The 17,824-nt window shown below is 41.0% G+C and overlaps 1 protein-coding gene across 1 annotated transcript in view; it reads left to right on the forward strand.

Moving 5' to 3' along the window:
* The window catches only part of col9a1b (collagen, type IX, alpha 1b), a 137,560-nt gene that overhangs the window by 18,722 nt on the left and 101,014 nt on the right, over positions 1 to 17,824 (forward strand). The window contains exons 5-9 of the mRNA XM_060821282.1: positions 550 to 603; positions 5,251 to 5,286; positions 7,174 to 7,197; positions 10,510 to 10,563; positions 15,686 to 15,739. Coding sequence (XP_060677265.1) covers positions 550 to 603; positions 5,251 to 5,286; positions 7,174 to 7,197; positions 10,510 to 10,563; positions 15,686 to 15,739 — 222 coding nt within the window. The remainder of the gene's footprint in view (positions 1 to 549; positions 604 to 5,250; positions 5,287 to 7,173; positions 7,198 to 10,509; positions 10,564 to 15,685; positions 15,740 to 17,824) is intronic.

Raw genomic sequence — 17,824 nt, forward strand, 5'->3', positions numbered from 1 at the left:
ATATTTAATACATATTGGCTTGAGGTAACACTAACTGCAAGAGAAACTAAAACTGTCATCTTGTTTCTTCCTGAGAAGTTAATATCTGTCTGCTCTTTTGGGAAAAGAATGCCTGCTGATGTGAGCTGATGTTTAAACTTCAATAATTGTGGTTAGCACCGCTGCCTCAATCAGGGACCTAGGTTTATTCCAGCCTTGGGTGACGTATATGTGCAGTTTGCATGTTCTCCCTGAGTCGGTGTGGGTTTCTTCTGGCTGCTCTGGATTCCTCCCATGGTTAAAAAATGTACAGGTTTGGTGGATTAGCCATGGTAAATTGTTCTGTAGTGTCCAAGGATGTGCAGGCTAGGTGGATTAGCCATGGTAAATGCCAGGTTACAGTTATAGGGTGAGTTGTCTAGATATGGGTGGGATGCTCTTTGGAGGATTGGGCTGAATGGCCTCTTTCTGCACTATAAGGAATTCTGTGATTCAATGATAATTGAAGACCGAATATTGGTGAAAAGTGTTTAACCTATTTGTCCCTTTGGAACTTCTACATTTGTGCAGGGATTACCAGGCAAAGAGGGATCACCAGGAATCCCTGGACAACCTGGGCCAAAGGTAAGTCCAGAGTGGTGGACCAGTGGGAGGATTTTTCTATATGTTTCAGTCATGTTCAGAGCTTACCACTAAATTATAGGGAAAACATCTTTTTCTGTGTAACTGGGAGTGTTGCAAAGTATGGTACAGATGGACAAATATTCTAAGTAAATTTGTTTTAAGGACAAATAGAGATTTAGCATTAAATTTACCATTCCCAGCGAGAAGCAGACTTTGAGGTGAAATGCAGTGGGGGCCAAGGTTAGCACATTGCAATATCGATTCACAGATATAGGAACAGAGATTGTGTTAATTGAAGAGATTACCATAAGACCATAGGATATAGGAGCAGAGTTAGGCCATTTGACCTAATCATCCAATATGTTTATCAACCCCATTCTCCTGTCTTCTTCCTGTAACCATTGATCCCTTCAGCAATCAAGAACCTGACTATCTCTGTCTTAATTACAGTCATTGACTAGGTCACCACAGCCTTCTGCAGCAATGAGTTTCACAGATTTACCACTTTCTGGCTGAAGATATTCATCCTTATCTCAGCTGTAAAAGGTCATCCCTTCATTCTGAGACTGTGCCCCTGGGTCTTAGTCTCTCTTACTAATGGAAACAGCTTCTCCAAGTCAATTCTATCCAGGTTTCTCAGCATTCTGTAAGTTTCAATGAGACTCCCATCCCCTCATCTTTCTGAACTCCACATGTAACATGCCCTTCCTCCCTGGGATCATTTTTGTAAACTGCCTTTGGACCCCTCCAATGCCAGCACAATTTCCTAAGATGCAGGGCCCAAAACTGCTCAAAATATTCCAAATATAGTCTAACCAGAGCCTTATACAGCCTTGGCAGTACATCTCTGCTCTTATATTCTAGCCCTCTTGAAATGAATGTTAATGCTGGATTTGTGTTCCTAACAGTCAACTGAACCTGAGTGTTAACCTTAACCAGGATTCCTCGATCCCTTTGTGCTTCATGTTTCCAAATCCTTTCCCCATTTAGAGAATAGTCTATGCCTATTTTTTTTCCTACCAAAGTGCATATTCTCATACTTTCCCACATTATATTCCATTTGCCACAGTCTTAATCTGTTGAAGTCCTTCTGCAGCCTCAGTAGTACCGATCTCTTACATTGTGTCTTCTGTAAGCTTAACAACAATGCCTCAAATTCCTTCAGTTTGTTAATGAATAGTTCAGGTCTCGATACTGACCCCTGCAGAAGTTCACTAGCCATAGCTGCCATCTTGAAAAAAACCCTTTATCTCATTCTGACTGTCATCCAATCCATGCCAGTATCTTACCCTGGACACTATGGGTTCTTATCCTATTTATCAATTTGTGAAAGGCCTTCTGAAAATTCAAATAGATTGCATCCACTAGCTCTCCATTGTCTAACTATCTTGTTGCCTCCTCAAAGAATTCTAACAAAATTTGCTGGCATAACCTTTGCTTGATGCTAAATCCTACCATGCATTTCCAAGTACTCTACAATCTCATCCTTAATTATAAACTCCAAAGTCTTACCAACAAACGAGGTCAGGCTAACTGCGCTATATTTTTCTGTCTTTTACCTCCCTCCTTTCTTAAATAGGGGTGTTATATTAACCATTTTCAAGGCCAATGGGACCCTCCCTGACTCCAGTGATTCTGGAATGATCAATGTTAATCTCTCCACAATCCCCTCAGCTATTCCCTTTAGAACTCTGGGGTGTAGTCCAACCCGTCTGGGTAAGTTATCCACCTTTAGACCTTTCAGATTCACCAGCACCTTCTCCTTAGTGATGGCCTGTACATCTGCCCCCTGTGAAGTTGTGAAGTTCTGCTACAGTCTTCGACCATGAAGACTGATCCAAATTGCCTATTAAGTTCCTCTGCCAAATCTTTATTCCCTATTACTATTTCTTCAGCCTCATTTTTCCAATGGTTGACTGTCAGTCTTCGTTTTTGTATATTGAAAAAAAGTCTTGCAATCTTATTTTATATTATTAGCTAGCTTACTCCCTTTATTGCTTTTTAAAGTTGTCTTCTGTTGGTTTTTAAAGGCTTCCCAAACCTTTGGCTTCACACCATTCTTCACCACATTTTAAGATTTTCTTTTGCTTTTATGCAGTCTCTGACTTCCCTTGTCAGTCATGGTTGCCTGGTCATTATTTAAACAGATGAAGGAAAGATTGAGGCCCAAAGAAACTTATCAGTCTATGTACACAGGCTATTAAAATATTATGAACAGGTACAAGAAGTAATTCAAAAGTCTAATGAAACATTGGTCCTCATATCTAGAGGACTCGAATATAAGGGACTTGGAAATCAGACTTCAGTAATACAAAGCCCTGGTTAGACCACACGTGGACTTGCTGGAAGCACCTAATAGAGTTATATTGACACTGGAACAAGTTTAGCATAACTTTACTCGAAGGATACCTGAATTCTGAGAGCAATAATTTTTTTCACACAGTGGGTGTTTTATATATAGAATGAACTACCAGAGGAAGTGGTAGATGCAGGTGTAGTTAAAACAGGACATTTGGACAGGTAAATGAATAGGAAATTTAGAATGATATCGGCCTTAATATATTTTTAAAAATCCTTTGGATTCTCCTTAACTCTATTTGCTAAAGCTATCTCATGTCCCCTTTTTGCCCTCTTGACTTCCCTCTTAAGTATACTCTTTATACTCTTCTAAGGAGTCATTCGATCTATCTTGTCAATACCTGACATATGCTTCCTTCTTTTTCTTAACCAAACCCTCAATTTCTTTCATCATCCATCATTCCCTACACCTCCCAGCCATTTCTTTCACCCTAACAAGAATATACTGTCTCTGGACCCCTGTTAGCTCATTTCTGAAGGCTTTCCATTTTCCAGTCATCCCTTCACCTGCGAACATCTGTCCCCAGTCAGCTTTTGAAAGTTCTTGGCTTATACTGTCAAAATTAGCCTCTGTCCAATTTAGAACTTCAACTTTTAGATGTGATCTATATTTTTCCATCACTATTTTAAAACTAATAGAATTATGGTCGCTGGCCCAAAAGTGCTCCCTCACTGACACCTCAGTTCCCTGCCCTACCTTATTTCCCAAGAGTAGGTCAAGTTTTGCACCTTCTCTAGTAGGTACATCCACATACTGAATCAGAAACTTTCATCGTACACACTTACCAAATTCCTCTCCATCTAAATCTTTAACACTTTGACAGTCCCAGTCTATGTATGGAAAGTTAAAATCCCCTATCCACCCTATTATTCTTACAGATAACTGAAATCACCTTACAAATTTGTTTCTGAATTTCCCTCTGACTGTTAGGGGGTCTACAATAAGATGATCATCCTTTTATTTCTCAATTCAACCCAACTAAATTCTCTGGATGTATTTCCAGGAATATTCTCCCACAGTACAGCTGTAACGCTATCCCTTATCAAAAACGCTACTCCTTCTCCTCTCTTGCCTCCCTTTCTATTCTTCATGTAACTTTTGTATTATGGAACATTAAGCTGCCAGTCCAGTCCATTCCTGAACCACATTTCTGTAATTGCTATTATATCCCAGTCCCATGTTCCTGACCATGCCCTGAGTTCATCTGCCTTTCCCGTTAGGCCTCTTGCATTGAAATAAATGCAATTTATCAGTCCTATCTTGTTCTCTGATTTGTTCCTGCCTGCACTGACTGACTTGCTTCTTTTCTTAATTGTACCAGTCTCAGATTGATCTCTTTTCTCACTATCGCATTGCGTCCCACCCCCAAACCCCATCCTCACCTTAATAGATTAAATCCTCCTGAGCAGCTCCAGCAAATCTCCCTTCCAATTCAGGTGCAAACCATCCTTGTTGTACGGGTTACTTCTACTCAAGAAGAGATTCCAATGCTCCAAGATGTGAATCCTTCTCCCATACACCAGCTCCTCAGCTGTGCATTAATTCTGCTCTATCCTGCTATTCATACCTTCACTTACTCGTAGCACCAGGAGTAATCCAGATATTACTGCTCTCGAGGATCTCCTTTTAAAATTCCCACCAAACTCTCTATATTCTCCCTTTAGAATCTCATCCTTTTCCCTTCCTATGCCATTGGTTCTAAGTGTACAATGACGTACTGCTGGTCCCTCTTCCCCTTGAGAACATTCTGCACCCGCTCTGAGACATCCATGATCCTGACACTATGGAGGTAACATACCATTCTGAGGCAATTGGGTAGTTCTTTTCCTTACTTGAGTTTTGTCTTTATCAATCCTTGACCCAGTCCCAAGGTTTGTCCATCACTGGTCCTCTGATTGTTGAGCTGTTGGGGCAAGAGCTTAAGCTCCATCATCTGGAAGCTGCAGTATCAGCAAAGTCGGCCATTGAACTGCTAGTTTAGTACATTCCTGCATTTTCTGCCACAGCTGCAAATATTTGGCCTGACCCTTGGGAAAATCTCTGGAAACTTCCATAGCTTTAAAGGAGATTGAGACCATCTACATGAGTATTTTTTCTGTTTGCAACTCTTCTGCTATAGGCATTGCCTCTCCTCAATACCATCATTATCCAGTCTAGCCTCGCTAGTAACATTGTAGTGCATCATTTTGATATGACAAATCTTGATCAGAAACAAAAAATAACATTGCGGCTCTTTATTTTTTAATTTGCCTGTAAAAGAAGATCATTCTGATTGTTTGATTTCCTAGGGTGAACCAGGAGCAGTGGGACCTCCTGGACCTTCTGTAAGTTCAACTGTTTACATTTGCTTGTAAAATGTTAAAATGTTCTGCAACACATTATCAGAAATGTAATCTGTATTTAACTACAGATTAATCATTTTGGTAAGACCTCAAATTGTCTTGAATAATGAAGCAATTTCAATTTATATTGAAACTTCATTTTGGTAAAATGGCCTCATTGCTATTGTAAGGCACTTGGGGCACACAAGGGACAGCAAGCAATGATGTAATAGGTATCCTTGAGCATGGACTTCAGAGGGAAACTGAATAAGATTATGCTGAAGAGTTATAAATTACAGAGACTTGGAAAATGGGGGAGAGGTACAAGTAAATAGGTTGGTGTAGGAAGAAAATTCCAGAACATTGAATAAACATGATAATTATATCACTGGTTGAGGGAAGGAAGTTGTACATGGGTCAGAGTTCAACTGGCATGTCTGATTCGAAGAGTTAAAAATCATACAACACCAGGTTATAGTCCAACAGGAAGCACACTAGCTTCCAATTAAACCTGTTGGACTATAACCTGGTGTTGTGTGATTTTTAACTTTGTACACCCTAGCCCAACACCGGCATCTCCAAATCATAGTTCGAAGAGGATATGGAGGTATGGTGAAGAAGGACCATGGAATGAATGATGGATAAGAACAAGGAATTTGAAGACATCATAATTGAAACAGGTACCCAGTGAAGACAGAGGTGATTATGGATTGTGAGGTTTAGGACCAGTTGGAGCTTGTATAGATGGAGTGGAACTTAAATTAGTGAAGAAGCATTCAGAGAAAGTAAAATCAGGTATGATGAAAGTGTGAATAGAAACTTCGGCAGTGACACAGGGCCAAAGATCAGTGATTATAATGACAGAGTGAATGTATAATTCACAGTTCAGATCATGGTGAATGATGAGTATTTGATATCTCACTATTTGGTGTCTCACTATTCGGTTTGACTTGTGTAAGGAACCAGAGGGGGATGAAGCTTCTTTCTCTTTTCATCATTCAGCAGATTCAGGCTTGTTGATGTTTTGGTGGAAGACGTGATAATGCACAGGCAATTTGATAGTACAAGTAGAGGGCACAGGTGAGGATGCAGCTAAGGCTAACTGCAGTAGCAGAAAAGAACAGTTTGTGTTACTGGTATGCATATGAAAGCAGGAGACCTCTTGCTTATCAATAACATTGTCAAGAGAAACATTCTATTATGATACTTTGGGGACCAAGAATAATGCGGATGGAAGAGGGAAGCTGCTTCAGCCAGTGTGATACCTGTATATAATGAGCTGTCACTCCTAACTGGACTACAAAGCTAGAGTGACTGTGTGAGTATCATGAGTGGAGTTAGGGTAACTGAATGTTCATAAGGGTGAGTTAAATTCACGACTAACAAGGGAGTCAAAGGTTTTCAAGGCAGGCAGGAAGTAGACCACAGTCAAATCAACCATTTTCTGATTGGATGGTGGGGCAGACTTGAGGTGCTGAATTATGTGTATTTGGGTCGTTAGATTCCCAAGACCACAAACAGGCTAAAGTGAAACCATGTGCATTATGCATGCACAAAGACAATGTTATTGGTGATATCAAACAGTCGGTCTGTTTTGAGCTAGGAGATGCTGAAAGCCATGACTGAAAGGTTTCATACACAAAATGACCATTTAGTTTGTGTCGAGTGTTGATGATTGACTCGTTATTTGAAGTTCTTGGCGAGGAAGGTTAGGAGTGGGTTTGTAATTGGAGAGAATGGACATATGTTGTAAACCACGAACTTGTTTGCCAGTTCCACTTTGCTTCTGCTTTATTGCCTGAAATGGCAAAACCAGTTCCTTTACTTAAAAAAAAGTCAATTTCAAGTGAAAATTATTCCATTGAAATGTTTGCTGTTCTTTGTTTGTAGGGTGAAGGTGAACCAGGGCTACCTGTAAGTAGAACAACTGTGCAATGGATATGGCAAGTTATTGGTTAATTATTGAAATATGAGTAGATTTCCACTGTGTTGTAACAAAATTGTCATTGTTGTCTTTTACTGGGGCTTTTTTCTTTATCATATTGAAATGGATGGTTACTTTCACCTTGTTTGTCTTTTAAGTCTCCCTGAACTGTGCAGCATCTCTCTGCTAATCCCTGATAATATTGTTAGGATGTTGTCAGGACATCCACCCTGTGCCTTTCCATAATGGTGTGACTGGAACAATATCAGGAACTCATTCCAATTATCACAGCATTGGTCCTATCTTGAGAGGACAGAATTTAAGGGCTGCGATATAAAAAAAACCTGTAAGAAACTTGAGGATATTTTAAGTGCTGCACTCAGTATAGGAAGAAGATGGTTGCTTTTTGAATGCTTATTCACTGGAATGCTGCTGGTATGAGGAATAAGAAAAATGAAACGTTTGGAAAAATTATGCCTCTTCAATCACAGTGATATGTAGTTGTGGGGCAATGTGACTGTCATGTCGCAACATCTTGGTGGGTGGAAAGCTTCAAGACTATGACAATTTTCACTAGCTATAAGGCTTAATATGAGGGCTAGCATGAGGGCTGATAGATACAGAATTACATCTAAGGTACTTGGCATATAAGGAGGGAGGTACATCCTTACACAGAGCTATGAGACCATGGAATTTATTTACAGGGTTAGTGGTAGCTAGGGGCTGTATTTGACCTTAAAATCATGGACGGTTATAGGCTGGATTAGTTGGGAGGGATGCAGTGGGGGTGATGTTGGGTGTTAAAATCTTATGCCAAGCCTGCCTTCCATCAGCCCTTTTGTTAACTGTAAATAAAGATGAAAGGTGGGCAGGATGGAAATATAAATATGAGAATGAGCCAGTGAACCTTACCGCCACAGTAGTAACACAACCATGAAGACTATTGGCCATGCTTCCCTGAGGATGCCAGCAGCTTTAGCAAGGTGAGGAATGTTGGAGTCAGGAGGTAAAAGTCTTTCTATCTATCTCCTGGCTCCAGGTACTTATCTGAGGGAACTTCATGACTAGGGCTTTCTGACACCTATAGGATTTCACCATCAGGCTTCTGACACCCTCCACCAGGCCTCAGAAAGGACCATACCTCACCTTGTCAGCAAGACTTTACCATCCTCCACTCAGTCCCCCTGGGTTCAACAGCACACTTAACAGACCCCACCTTCCACACTCTGCTGCCTAACCTCAGTGTGCTGGACTGATAGGAGAGCTGGCTGATGGAAAGAGATAGTAAATATTGGGATGTGCTGCTCTTTAGGCTTTTTTTTATCAAGTCTGGATGGTAAATGTTGGGATGTGCTGCTCTGGCTGGATGATCGAGCTCCAGTGAGCTAGATCATAAAATTTTCTTTCTCACTTGATAATTCTTGTTGATCAAGTCCTGTCTTGTTTGGACTCTTGATTTCCTGATCACAGAGACTGGCATCAGACTGCAGTCCCACAGGGACTCCATAACATACCCATGAGGCATCTCTTCCGGTTTGAGCCTTGGTGTTAAATGTCTGCGGATGATTTAAGCTGAACCCGACCCTGGTCTCTTAATCACCCTACTTTCCATCAAGAATAGCAGGATAATAGGAATCCTGACTGATATTCCAGCTTCACTCCCCAACCTTCAAAACCCATTTTTAGTCAGAGATCCAGAATCCCAAGAATACCAGGACTTGAAGCTGGGCCTCTCAAGGTCTATCTACACTTAGTTCTGTGAGTGCATTTACTTCACTGGGGCACTTCCACAGTGACAAGGTTAGAACTGATGGGCCCCTCATCTTAGGAAAGATAGACTGGCATTGAAGGCAGTCCAGAGAAGATTACCTAGGCCAATACAAATATGGAGGGACTGTCTTATGAGGAAAAGTCAAGTAGACTGGGTCTCTACTTGTTGAAAAATAGACCAATGAGTGGTGATCTTACTGAAATATACCAGATTCTTAGAGGACTTAAAATAATAATAAGGGTAGTAAAGTTGTTTCCCCTTGTGGGAGAGTCTATTATTAGAGGCTGTAATCTTTAAATTTTAATCTAAAGATTAAGGAGGATAGCCTTAGACTACAAGAGGATGTCAATGAGCTTGGCTGATAAGCCATTTAGTGCCAAATGTAATTAAGTCTGGATAAATGAGAGGTGATGTACTTGGGCAGGACAAACAAGGCAGGGGAATATATGAAGAATGTTGGTACCCTGACTGAGGATCAGAGGGACCTTGGAATGTATTTTCACTGGTCCCTTGATATATCAGGACAGGTGGATAGAGTGGTTAAAAGGCTTGTGCTATATTTTCCTTTATTAGTCGAGGCATAGAATTAAAGAGTAGGGAGATTATGTTGGAACTGCACAAAATGTTAGTTAAGACATAGGTAAGGTATTGTGTCTAGTTCCAGAATCCACATTATAGGGGGAATGTGATAGAGGAGGGTGCACAGATTTACCAGGATGTTGTCTGGGCTGGAGAGCTTCTGTTATGAGGAAAGATTGGATAGACTGAAGTTGTTTTCTGTACATCAGAAGAGATTGAGAGGGGACATAATTGAGAGTTATAAAATTATGAGGGAAAAGATTGGGTATCTAGGAAGAAACGTTTCCTCTTGAAGGAGGGATCAATGACCAGTGGGTATAGAGTGAAAGATATAGAAGCAGAAGGTTTAGAGGTGATATGAGAGAAAATCTTGTCACTCAGAGGGTGATGGGAATCTGGAACTCACTGCCTATAAAGGTGGTACAGGTAGAATTCCTCAGAGAATTTAAGAAATTTTTGGATGTGCATTTGTGATGCCAAGACATACAAGGCTATTGGTCAAGCTTTGGGAAATGGGACTAGAAAAGTGAGGTGATTGTTTTCAACAACTACTGATGCCTTTTCCAATGCTGTAGATCTCCATAACTCGATGACTGTATTAAGGGGTTACTCATTTAAATCAGTGATGAGAAGGAATTTGTTCTCTCAGATGGTAGTGAATAATGGAATTCCTTACTGCAGGGGACTGTTGAGGTTGAGTCATTGGGATAGTCAAAGATTGTGGGGAGGACCATATTTGGCCATTGACTTCAGTGAACAGAATTTAGGAATCAGCAAGCCTGTGATCTGTTGGTTGCAAGGCCCTGCAGAAGAGGAGCAAGGGTAGCTTTGCTGTTAATGCAATGTGACCCCACTGCATAAGTTTTGTGAATCTTGACTGGTTTATCCTACCTTTGATACTTTGCCCAATGGGCAGAATGCATTTTGCTGAATCTGTGTTGCTTTGTCACAGGGACCTCCTGGTCCATCTGGACTTCCAGGTGAACTTGGCCGTGTTGGACCTCCCGTAAGTAATCACCTTTTTATTATCTTGCCACTTTGTAGTTGCAGTTTTACAAACCCTTCTTCTGACCATTATATTTCAAAGAATATAGCAAATCCAGTAAAAACAGAAGGAACATGATTACTTGTGCACATGTGAATGTACAGGGTGACTGTTACAGTGGACGAAGGAACTAAGGGCATTGTTGCTAAGTTTCCACATGACACAGATAGGTGGAGGGCTAGGTAATGCTGAGGCAGCAGAAGGACTTAGACAAACTAGGAGAGAGGGCAAAGAAGTGGCAGATGGAACACAATGCAGGAAAGTGTGTGGTTATGCTTTTTGGTAGGGACAGTAAAGGCATAGATTATTTTTTAAAGAGGGAATGGCTTTGGAAATCCACAAAGGGATTTAGGAGAGCTGAAGAGCTTCTGTTATGAGGAAAGATTGGATGGACAGGAGTTGTTTTCCTTATATCAGAAGAGATTGAGAGGGAACATGTTTGAGAGTTAGAAAATTATGAAGGAAAAGATTTAGCATTCTCTTGAAGTTTTCATGAAGATTCTTTTGGCAGTTAGGAAGACAAATGCAAAATGTGCATTCATTTCAAGAGGCTGAGAATATAAGAGCAGAGATATACTTCTAAATCTGTAAAAAGTTCTGGTCAAACCACATTTGGAATAATGTGTGTAGTTTTGGGTTCTGAATTTCAACAAGAATGTTCTGATATTGGAGGAGGTCTAGAAGAGTTTACAGCATTGATCCTGGGGATGAAGGGCTTGTCACATGAGGAGCAATTGAGGATGCTGGGTCTGTTTGCGATGGAATTTAGAAAGATGAGGATGCATCTGATTGAAACTTACCAAATGCTGAGAAGGCCCACATAGAGTTGATTGGAGAAGGTGTTTCCATTGTAAGAGTGACTAAGATCTGAGACCACAGCCTCAGAGTAAAGGTGGACCCTTTCAAACTGAGATGAGGAGGAATTTCTTCTGCCAGAGGGTGGTGAACCTGTGGAACACATTGCCGAACAAAGCTTTGGAGTCTGAGTCATTGAATGGATTTGACGCAAAGGTAGATAGGTTCATGATTAGTAAAGGGATCAAGTAGTATGGGGAGAAGGCACAGAATGGGTTGAAAGACATACCAGCCATAATCAATTGATGGAGCAGACTCTTTGGATCAAATTACCTAATTCTGCTCCTGTATCTTATGGTCTTGTGTTAATAAGTTGTTTAGTCATAAAATGTATAAAATGACCTGTCTAAGTTCTAGACAACCTATCGTAGCCCTTTTGTGAAAGTTACTGGGGTCTTGAGGCCCCACCTTTTCTCCTTTGTTGCCAAGTGCATTGTCCTGTTAATTTTCCCAACACAGAAACAGGGGAGATTGTGGTTTCTCATTTGCTGTTACACAGTTATTATATGATGACAATATGTCACTTCACTTTACCCATTGTCTCCAAATTTCCATCTGTTCATGGCCATTTACCATTGTACAACCTTCATTTTGTTTCTTGATCAGTCCAGGCAATGCAGATGGTGTTGAGGAGACCACCTTTGTTACCCATACCATTAGTAGTGGAGTGAAGTCTGGAACCACTGCTGTCTTTGTCCTGATTGTATTGCAGTGTGGGATTATCCATAGTATTGCAGCAACGAGGAAGGATGTAGTATGAATTACAGGTGAAATTGCACACGAAAGTGTCTCATTCTCTTCACTATTGCTGTTTCATTGGCTTATACCTCTTCCTCCTTATTGCAGCCAGCTGCAATTCCACTGTTCGTGTGTGTGTGTGTATGTGTGTGTGTCTGTGTGTGTGTTTAGCTGCCCATGGTAGTCAAATAGAGCTGGCAAGATGGATTGCGGCCAAATGTGGGCAACATTTTAGAAGCCAACCTCCTGGACATAGACCTGGACGATTTTCTGCCTATGGTCAGACCCTATGGATGATCCAGGAAAGGAATCACATTGACTCACTGTGTAAGGCTGAGTTGGTATTTGATGCCTACAATACAATGTGTGTGTGCAACCAAGGTCATCCTGAATTATGAGGAAAAACTGAGATAAAAACAACAACTGCAGATGCTGGAAACCAGATTCTGTTTTAGTGGTGCTGGAAGAGCACAGCAGTTCAGGCAGCATCCACAGTGCAGCGAAATCGACGTTTCGGGCAAAAGCCCTTCGTCAGGAAGGATGCACTTTGGATGCTGTCTGAACTGCTGTGCTCTTCCAGCACCACTAATCCTGAATTATGAAGAAGTCTATTAATCTTGCCAAACCCTCAAGCATGGACCACCTGCTTGTTCTTGGCAGGTGGGAATGGACTTAAGTGAAATCTGACTGAAAGGGGATCCTATGTTACCCTCCTTTTACCATGATGTATGGCAGACTTTGAGATGTTGGCCTATATCTTTGGCTTCAGCCTGATAAGACCCTGATTCATAAAGGTTTAGGGTCATACTCACCCTCACAACCACACTTTCTTCCCACAGCACCTTCCCATGTAACCACAGAAGATACAACATCTGCCCCTTCACCTCCTCTCTGCTCACGATCCAAGGGCCTAAGCAGTCTTTCCAGGTGAAGCAGCATTTCACCTGTACTTCCTAGTTGATAGCATTCGCTGCACCCAATGCGGCCTACTCTACATTGGAGAACCAAATGCAGAATGGGTGACCACTTTGCAGAACACCTTCAACTCGTGTGCCGGCCTGATTCCAACCTGCATTTTAACACAGCATCCTGCTCTCATGACCACTTGTCCGTCCTCGGCAAGCTGCAATGCTCCAGTGAACCACAGAGCAAACTGGAGGAACAACATCTCATCTCCAGAGTGGGCAGTTTACAACCTCCTGGACTTACTATTGAGTTCAACACATTAAGACTGTGAACTCAGTCCCATTTCTTCCCTTCCTTTTAGATTTACTTAGTACATTCTGTGTCACCATGTCCTCTCTCCCTTTCCCCCAGTTCTGTGGGACCATCTGTTCTTTACAGTTTGGATGCTGGGCACACCATTGTTCTACCATTGTCACATTTTGATCACTTATTCTGCACCCTTTCTCTCCCAGCAATCCACCCCCCCCTACAATTGCATATGCTGCCCCCTCGACACGTCAGCTCTGATGAAGAGTCATTTAGACTCAAAATGCTACCTTGGCATCTCTCCACAGATGCTGCCTGACCCATTGTGATTTCCAGCATTTTGCTTTCTGTGGAAATACTGTCCTTGTCCTACTCTGAGTGTGCAGTTCTGGTTGTAGCTGATGGCAGATTTCAGTGAGGATGCATATATTAACAGAAGGTGGGATTTCTGATGATGCCTCTATCACTCCTTAATTACACACTGGAATACCCCAAACAAACCAACATTATAAACAGTTTCCCGAAATTTGCCATCCTTTTAAGAAGCACCTTGGTATTTTGAGTTGACTCAAGAATCAAGAGTATTTTACTGGCCAATGGATGGGATTTTTCCCTAGGTTCTGATTAATATGTGACAGATGTTTCTATGACCTGCAATTTATTTTCAATCGGGCAGGCAATAAACAAGGAAATAACTAGTGCCTGCCAAAATGGTACAGCTATTATCATGGGGATATTAATCTGCATGTAGATTGGTCGAACCAGCTAGGAGGAGGAGTTTGTTGAATGTATCTGTGATAGTTTGCTTGAGCAGCATGTAATGGAACTGATGAGGGAGCAAGCTATCCCAGATCTGGTCCTAGGTAATGAGACAGGAATAATTAATAACCTCATAGTCAGGGACCCTCTTGGCAGGAGCGATCACAATATGGTTGAAGGAGCTTCAAAGAAAATTTTCAAAGTGCTCAGCAAAAATATATTTCGGTGAGAAGGAAAGACTGTAAGAGGAGGGGTAATCTGCCATGGGTGTCTAAGGAAATAAGGCAGGCTATCAAATTATAAGAGAAGGTATATAAAGTGGCTAAAAACAGCATGACTCTAGAAGATTAGGAAGACTTTAAAGGTCAACAGAAAGCCATGAAAAGAGCTATAAAGAAAAGTAAAATAGTGTATGCAAAAAAACTAGCACAGGATATAAAGACAGATAGTGAAAGTTTCTATAAATATATAAAACGAAGAAGAGTAGCTAAAGTAAATGTTGGTCCTTTAGAGAATGAGAAGGGACAGTTAGTTATGGGATATGATGAAATAGCTGAGACATTGAACAGGTACATTGTATTGGGTCTTTACAGTGGAGAATACTAATAACATGCAAGTAAGTGACGAAGAGACGGAGGTAGGTGCGGACCTGGAAACAATTATTAATAGAGCTAGTGTTGGGTAAGCTAACGGAGCTAAGGATAGATAAGTTTCCTGGCCTTGATGGAATGCATCCCAGGGTACTAAAAGAGATGGCGGGAGAAATATAGATGGACTGGCGGTAATTTTCCAAAATTTGATGGACTCTGGGGCAGTCCCAGCAGATTGGAAAATAGCAGATGTGATGCCACTGTTTAAAAAGGTAAGTAGACAAAAGATGAAGAATTATAGAACAGTGAGCTTAACCTCTTTAGTGAGGAAGATGCTTGAGCCTATTATCAAGGAAGAAATAGCAGCCCATCTCGGAAGAAATTATCCCATTGTACAAGTGTAGCATGGGTTCATGAAGGGCAGGTCATGCTTCACAAATCCTTTGGAATTCTGTGAAGACATTCAAGCAAGGACAATGGGGACCCAGTAGATGTGGTGTACCTAGATTTCCAAAAGGACTTGGACAAGGTGCCACACATGAGACTGCTGTGCAAGATTAGGATGCATGGTGTTAGGGGTAGAATATTAGCATGGTAGAGGATTGGTTGACTGACATAAAGCAAAGGGTGGGGTTAAATATGTGCTATTCTGGCTGGCAACCAGTGACTAGTGGTGTGCCTCAGAGTTGTTAATCTATGGAGAGTCTTGCCCGGGAAAGTAGTTGACGCTACTTCAGTAATTGTGGTTAAAGCTAAAGTAGATACTGTTTTGAAAAATAAAGGAATTAAGGGATATGGTGAAAATGCGGCTAAGTGAAGCTGAATACACGAAAAGGTTAGCTATGATATTATTGAGTGGCAGAGCAGGCTTGAAGGGCAGATGGCCTACTCCTGATCCTAATCCTTATGTTCTTATGTTCTAATCCCAGGGTGATCGAGGATCTCCAGGACTGTCTGGACCACCAGGCCCACCTGGACCCAAGGTGAGTGATTCATCATGTTCACCGGGTGTCCGTTTCCATGTATTAATTGGTGACTGTGCTCCAGTTTGTCAACAAGTTAGTGTCGACTATTAACTGCAAATCTAAATAATAGATAATCCACTGAACCACAGTAATTCGATTGTGCATCATCTAGCATATTTGGGATTTGTTTCATCTGGAATGAGCAGTCATGGAGACCGTATGGACTTATAGATGGCCAAAATATAGATATTGATGATATTATTGATGGCCTAGATTTTGAAATCAATGAAGGCACATGCTGCTGATCTCAGACCAAACTATGAAGTTACCTAAGTCTAGATTAGAGTGATGCTGGAAAAGCACAGCAGGTCAGGCAGCATCGGAGGAGCAGGAAAATCGATGTTTCGGGCAAAAGCCCTTCATCAGGAATAGGAATTTTAACCAATGAAGTTACCTAAGATGATTGATGTGTGGGTGAGAATTTAGCTCTGCGGAAGGAACGTCCTTCCCATCACAACCCTGCAGCCTACCCTAATGCTGGTGGAAAGTAGTGGCCACTTGGTGCAATGACTAGAATCCATTGCTAAGCAATCTGCCAAAACAAAACCTCTGTATCTGTCACCTTAAAAAGCCAATAAACCAACATATTAGATAGGTTTGACCAAAGTCATGAAGTTAAATCTTTTCTTTGAACGATGAGATATTTTTGATCATAATCATTTGAATACATGCCAAATTAATCCAGTTTAGGACCACAGGTAAGTCATTTTAAAAAGTGATATGTATTGTTATATCCAAAATGGATGATCAATCATATTAAAATAATTTACATAGTAATATTTTAAGTCAGATAAGTATTTTTAAAAACCATTTTGGATCAACTCTTTAAAAAAGCTAGAGAATCCTCAACCGTTAACCTTTTCTTTTAAAAAAAGATCAATTGAATATGAGTTTGGACATCTTCTTCAGTCTCCAGACACTTTGAAAGTTCTTTCTGGTGTGAGTCCCCATAAGGTATTTATGAAAAATAACAGGTTCATATGTTTTGAAATGCCAACCCTTTTTAGTCAGAATAATGTGTTATTAGTTGGCAGTCAGCACAAATTCTTGCTACTGCTAAATTCCTAGTTTTAGCACTGATAACTGCAGAGCTTCTGGATCATTGTGAATATATGCACTGCAGTGGTTCGGCACTGGGGAAGTCTGCAGGTTCCTCTCCCCTGCATTAATGGTGACTGCTGAGCACTTGCTGCCATTGTTCATGTAAAATCCGGGCCAATAAAAATGAAATTGGGTATTGTGACAAAAAAGACATGTGATTGAAGCTTTTAGTCTTGCATTTGTTAGGACTATTCACAAAAGCATCAATTAAATGAGTAAACCAATATTTGTACTGTGCTGTTTCATTTAATAGGGTGATGCCTTGATCAATCACAATCAACCTGCCCGGTGTAAATTTAAACAAAGCCTGGCAGTTAACTGTGTAGGGGAAAGCAGTGACATCATTGATGGGACTGCAACAGAAGAGGTGAAGTAAAAGAACAGCAGGAGATTTAACTGTGAGAGGAACAGACAGGCATTTCTACAGCCACAAAAGACACTCTGGGACGATATGTTGCCACCATGGTGTCACTGTCGGAAATGTCACTGAATGGCCGTGAAGGAGGACGCTAAACAGACAGAAACTTTGTTACGTATTGGTACCAAATGACACAGGTGGAAAGAATGATGAGGTCCTGAGAGCAGAATTTAGAGAGCTAGAAGTTGATTAATTGACAAGAACTAAAAGATAATAATCTCTGGATTACTTCAGTGCCATGTGTGAGTGAATATAGATATAGGAGGTTAGTTCAGATGAATGATAGGCTGGAAGGATTGTGCAGGAGGGAATGACATAGATGTCTGGGATATTGGGACCATTTTCACAGGTTATGGGACCTATACAAGATGGACAGGTTGCAAGCAAACCAAATTGGGACCAGTATCCTTATGGGGAGATCTACTGGTATTGGGGAGGGTTGAAATTAACTTGGCAGAGTGTTGCATCCAGACAGAATATTCAGCAGAGGAAGACAAATGGCCAAAATTACAAATGATAATATG

Source organism: Hemiscyllium ocellatum, chromosome 3, assembly GCF_020745735.1.
Source record: "Hemiscyllium ocellatum isolate sHemOce1 chromosome 3, sHemOce1.pat.X.cur, whole genome shotgun sequence".
NCBI lineage: Eukaryota > Metazoa > Chordata > Chondrichthyes > Orectolobiformes > Hemiscylliidae > Hemiscyllium > Hemiscyllium ocellatum.